The 6000-nt window shown below is 41.1% G+C and overlaps 1 protein-coding gene across 7 annotated transcripts in view; it reads right to left on the reverse strand.

The window, feature by feature from the left end:
• The window catches only part of LOC111982075 (roundabout homolog 3-like), a 324508-nt gene that overhangs the window by 39756 nt on the left and 278752 nt on the right, over nucleotides 1-6000 (reverse strand). For all 7 annotated transcript variants that reach the window (XM_070449356.1, XM_024013621.2, XM_024013617.2 and 4 more), the window contains one exon: nucleotides 236-360. In XM_070449356.1, coding sequence (XP_070305457.1) covers nucleotides 236-360 — 125 coding nt within the window. The remainder of the gene's footprint in view (nucleotides 1-235; nucleotides 361-6000) is intronic.

A 6000-nucleotide genomic window follows, 5' to 3' on the forward strand; every position in this document is an offset into this window, starting at 1 on the left:
ATGTTTTAATGATACCAATGAATTGTGTTTATATTGTACCAGTTTTCATAAGGAGGTTTATATTATGTGGTAACTTTATCCACCATCAACTTTTTACTTATCTGTATCCATGGCAGCCATTTTGTGCCAAAACCATGCTGACTGAACACCAGTTTCCACAGTGGAGTGGTCATATTGGTGTATACAGAACAACTGTGACCTGACCTGATACAATATTCCATGGCGTGTGTCTTACCTGGCTGCCTTCTTTCTGCCAGAACACAGCGGGTGGAGGGTTGCCCTTGGTGCCACAGAGGAAGGTTACGGTGCGACCCTGGGCTGTGATCTGGTCCCGGGGTCGAACAACGATCTGAGGGGGCACTGTAGAGAGAGGGAAGAGTATGTTAGAATATCTAAAAAGATGTGCATGTTTTTATTTCTGCTGGACTGTGTGTTAACTCATTTCTCCATGTCAGGATGTGTGTGCACGTGTGTGAGTGACCCTTTCTTAATGTGAGTGTGTGTCAGGTCTGCATGCACTGTGTATGTCCACCAAGCTGTCACCACTGACACTGTGCACGTGTGTAATTTTTAGGGGCCCACCAAAACACTGTGTGAGGATAACAGTTCATCCCTTTCTATATAACACACACACACACACACACACACACACACACACACACACACACACACACACACACACACACACAATGAGGACGAAGCATTGACGGAAAACAGAGATGCAATGCGGGTGCTTTGTGTGTGTGGATTTCTAGTACACACATTTTCCAGTACACACTTGACAATTTCTTGAACACACTTGTCTTCATTGAGAAACTCCATGTAGGCAGGTGCACCACCACATTTAACATTGATAAAGAGCTTTAAAAAATGAGTACTGTTCGGTGCAGTGATAGAACTGAGCATCACTTTCATGTCGCTACAGCAACGACATTCGACTTGTGCACGGTTTCTTCAATTACAATTTCTTCACATAATTACATCTGTTTTCATGGGCTCGTGTTTTGAAGCCCTCTCGAGAAAAAACTGTTCATGTTGAAAATCCATGCTATTACAAACTTGCTTCCTCATATTATCGTTGCGATGCTGACCGAGCACGAGCCACTGCAGCTAATAAGACTAGGATCGTTTTTTAAAGCTCTACTTACAAGAATGTGACCCAGTGTCATTTGCAGCTAGTTAGCACTGGCTAGTTGAATTCTCATTGGCCTCTGTGTCCTTGCCAAAAGTATAGGATCATTGGAGCCAACTCTTCTATATGCTAATTGGCTACCATATATAGGCTGCTGGAGGAGCATATAGAGGATCCCACTCTGCCTCTCTATCCAACCCAGTCACGTACATCTTAAACTAGGACACAAATCTGGAAGTTGGGGGGGTCACTTCTTGATCAAGGACCTTGTAAAAATTATGTATTTGAAAGACAATAATAATAAAATGGGAAATAGGTGGAAAAAACCCCCACTATATCCTCACAATCTCTCCTCCATGACACCTATCACACCCACGCACGTACCCAAACACACACATACAGCAACCTCTTGATTGCTATTGATCACACCACGAGCTATTGGCTCATTTTGCACAGAGGGACTGAATGTGTAATGATGTCATCTTTGCCCTTGTGGTGCCTAATTGATTTCTCATCTCCCTGCCTGATCCCCTCTCTTATTTCCCTTTCACTCTCAATTGGAGATTGAGAGACGAGGGGAGGGATAGGGGGGGATAGAAAGAAAGGTATTGAAGGCCAGGGGGTAGAGAGAAAGGAGGGGGGGGGGGGGGGGGGAGTGAGTGAGTGAGTGAGAGCTGGTCCTGGGGCTCTGTTCACAAACAGAAACAGACCCCACAGAGCCCCAGGACAGCAACACAATTAGACACAACCAAAAGATAATTACTTGGCACATTGGAAAGAATTTACAAAAAAACAGCAAACTAGAATGCAATTTGGCCCTAAACAGAGAGTACACAGTGGCAGAATACCTGACCACTGTGACTGACCCACAATTAAGGAAATCTTTGACTATGTACAGAATCAGTGAGCATAGCCTTGCTATTGAGAAAGGCTGCCGAAGGCAGACCTGGCTCTCAAGAGAAGACAGGCTATGTGCACACTGCCCACAAAATGAGGTGGAAACTGAGCTGCACTTCCTAACCTCCTGTCAAAAGTATGACCATATTAGAGACACATATTTCGCTCAGATTACACAGACCCACAAAGAATTTGAAAAGAAATCAAATTTTGATAAACTCCCATATCTGTTGGGTGAAATACCACAGTGTGCAATCACAGCAGCAAGATATGTGACCTGTTGCCACAAGAAAAGGGCAACCAGTGAAGCACAAACACCACTATATTTATGTTTATTTACTTTCCCTTTTCATACTTTAACTATTTGCACATCATTACAACACTGTATATAGACATAATATGACATTTGAAATGTCGTTATTCTTTTGGAACTGTTGTGAGAGTAAAGTTTACTGTTAATTTTGTGTTGTTTATTTCACTTTTGTTTATTATCCATTTCACTTGCTTTGGCAATGTAAACATATGTTTCTCATGCCAATAAATCTCCTTAAATTGAATTGAAAAAAAGAAGAGATAGTTGGGGGGAGTGAGAGGTCAGAGAGAGGTCAGAGAGAGGAGGGGGCAAAAAAGAGAGTGAGAGAGTAGAGAGATGGAGGGAGGTACATTTACAGAGAGGAGGAAGTAAAAGGGAAAGCGAAAGAGGTCTGGCAGAGCACATAAATAGTGCCTTGGGTAGTATCCTCTTTACCTCTGCTCCCATTTCCTTTCAATTCATCAAACCAATAGACTTTCAAGGAGCAAAATCTCAGCATTCATTATCAACCCACCTAGAGAAGTTAGTCTAACAGAAAAACTATAACCAATTCGTTCGGTTACCTGCTCTGTGTATTTTCACTTTGTGAGGTGTGTTTAATTCAGGATGATTGCTCTATTTCCGAAGTGTGTAAACTCTTAGAAAAAAAGATGCTATCTAGAACCTAAAATGGTTCTTCGGCTGTCTCCATGGAGAACCCTTTGAAGAACACTTTTTGATTCCAGGTAGAACCCTTTTGCTTGTTCTAATATAGTTCTACCTGGACCCAAAAGGGTTCTGCTATGGGGACAGCCGAAGAACCCTTTAATAACCTTTTTTTCTAAGTGTATTACAAGCTTTCATCCTCCTCGATCGACCCCTTCTCCCTGCCACCCTCGCTCTTCGCACAGTGGGACATAAATCACTCGCAAAATAGACCCAGGGCAGAGGTCGCGGAGGGTCGTGTTCAGGGGTCAAACGAGACTCCACATGCCAACGCTAAAGGTCAACAAGGTCAAACCTGACATCCCCTGCTGTCTGTCATTTGGGCGTTGGGCTGTGGGGCAGAAGAACAGCTAGCTAGCGAACAAAAGTAAACACCAGCAAAAGGCATAATCTATGTTTCACCATATTCTGTCTCAGTAGCTATCTCCAAGYCATGCGCTCCTATTGATTCAATCCCATTCTCACGGCTGACGCAAGCGCTGAAATAGTGCAGAAACGCAGCGTAATACCCACATCTTATGTAACCTCACCGTAGGCTTGTGCACACACAGACAGAGACACGTACAACAAAAATGCACTATCAATACACGCAAAGCCAACGTACAGTGCCTTCAGAAAGCATTCACAACCCATGACTTTTTCCATAATTTGTTGTGTTATACAGTCTGAATTTAAAATGGATTAAATAGAGATAGTTTGTTACTGGTCTACACTCTAAAAACAAATGTGCTATCTAGAACCTAAAAGGGTTCTTCGGCTGTCCCCATAGGAGAACCCTTTGAAGAACCCTTTTTGGTTCCAGGTAGAACCCTTTCCACAGAGGGCTCTACATGGAACCCAAAATAATTTCACCTGGAACCAAAAATGGTTCTCCTATGGGGACAGTCAAAGAACCCTTTAGAAACCCTTTTACTAAGTGTACACACAATACCCCATAATGTCAAAGTGGAATTATGCTTTCGAAATTGAAACAAATTAATAAAGAATGTAACGCTGAAATGTTGAGTCAATAGGTATTTAACCCCTTTGTTGTGGCAAGCCTAAATGAGTAAAAATGTGCTTAACAAGTCACATAATAAGTTGCATATATGTACCCCACACATACAATTATCTGTAAGGGCCCTCAATCGAGCAGTACATTTCAAACACAGATTCAACCACAAAGACCAGGGAGGTTTTCCTATGCCWTGCAAAGGCCCCCTATTGATAGATGGATCKAAAAAATAAAAGCAGACATTGAATATCCCTTTYAGCATGTTGWCGTTATTAAATACATCCAGTCACAACAAAGATAAAGGCGTCCTTCCTAAATTAGTTGCCGGAGACGAAGGAAATCGCTCAGGGATTTCACTATGAGGCCAACAGTGTTTTTTTTTTTTCAAAAACATGTTTTCACTTTGTCATTATAGGGTATTATGTGTAGATCGGTGAGCGAAAACATATTTTTTAATCCATTTTGAATTCAGGCTGTGACTATCATTAAATGTGAAGACTTATTTTATCAAATCGTTTTAATTATAGGTTTAATTATTACGTGATTAAACTAACCATGTAAACATGAATTAACTAGGAAGTCGGGGCACCACGGAAAGTGTTGCGATTACAAAGTAAAACATTTCCAAATATAACTCTTCAGATATTTTAATACCTGGTGAATTAGTCTTCTATTAATGAATTATWAATTTTTACCTCATTAGTCTCATTCCAAACGTCATAAAATTATTGGTTATCTGCACAAACCCTAGTTTACATAATGAATCAGCAATATACAAATTGGCTTAATTATTTATTTACTAAATAAGCACAGAAACACATAACAAACAAACAGTAGATATTGGTTACRAACAACAATAGAAACGTCCCTAGTGGGCTAAGCCGATATGATGGCTTGGTAGACAAAGGAAAGGGGTGGGGACCGAGAAAGAGCGGGAAAGACAAAATGWWTTCACTACACACAGTGGATAATTCTAATCATAGAAATGCTAATCCTTTGCACATGAACGGCCGCTCATTCTGAAAYAAACTGAAATGTACATATTTACGCCTGTATGTCGTTGTTGTCTCTCCATTGAAAACACTTGATCATCCTGTATGGTTCATCAGTGTCTCTGGTTAACTTTCCCAGAAGTCATGTCTTTCGTGGTTGTAGGTGGTTAGAATGGATACTTCAGAGTACCATTCCGAAATGTTCTCAGAATAGATGCTTCGGCGGCTGTCGGTATTCTAATTCTAGGTTTACGTAGTTTCTAGCTGCAAACTAGTAATTTGTGTCGTCTAGAATTTGCTCCTTCTTCTGTAGTGAACGATAGTCTCAGAGTTTAACCATTTCCAGCCATGTAGCCAAAACAACAGCTGTATGGTTTCTGTGGCCTATAGAATTGTAGCCTCTGTCCCAGCGTCCTCTGACTTCTTAATTATTCGAGACGTCCGGTTTACCGTGGGTCTCTTTGGCGTGAAATGTACATTTCGTCACGGGTGGTTTTATACTCTGGAGTAGAAAAGGGCGGTTCCATGACGCCAACGTAATGTCTATGCTCACGTGTGCGTGGCCATTGATTTGGTTAACTTGATATGAAAAACATACTCTCATTTAGAAGGTTAACATCACATTACATCTTTTCACAAATAGTTTAATGTTTAATCACATACGTTTCACAATATTTAGATGTAAACCTGACAGCTGGGAAATGTACACTTTAAGAGATACAGTTATGTGTGTTTCCTGTCCTTCATGAGATCACCAAATGAAACGTCATAACTGTCCCTTAAGTGTCCATGGACCATTCCCACATTCTAAAAAAGTAGAAATCTTGTTTAGTTCTCCCATTTCGGGGATTAGGAGTTTTGAACTAAGATAAGCTCTATGTTCTGGTAGACTCTCTCAATACTGCATGGCAGTTTCTACCAGGTATTTAAGACCTGACATAAAGTCATAAAACTGTGGAGAGAGAGA

The sequence above is a fragment of the Salvelinus sp. IW2-2015 genome, linkage group LG20 (assembly GCF_002910315.2).
Source record: "Salvelinus sp. IW2-2015 linkage group LG20, ASM291031v2, whole genome shotgun sequence".
NCBI classification, from domain to species: Eukaryota; Metazoa; Chordata; class Actinopteri; order Salmoniformes; family Salmonidae; genus Salvelinus; species Salvelinus sp. IW2-2015.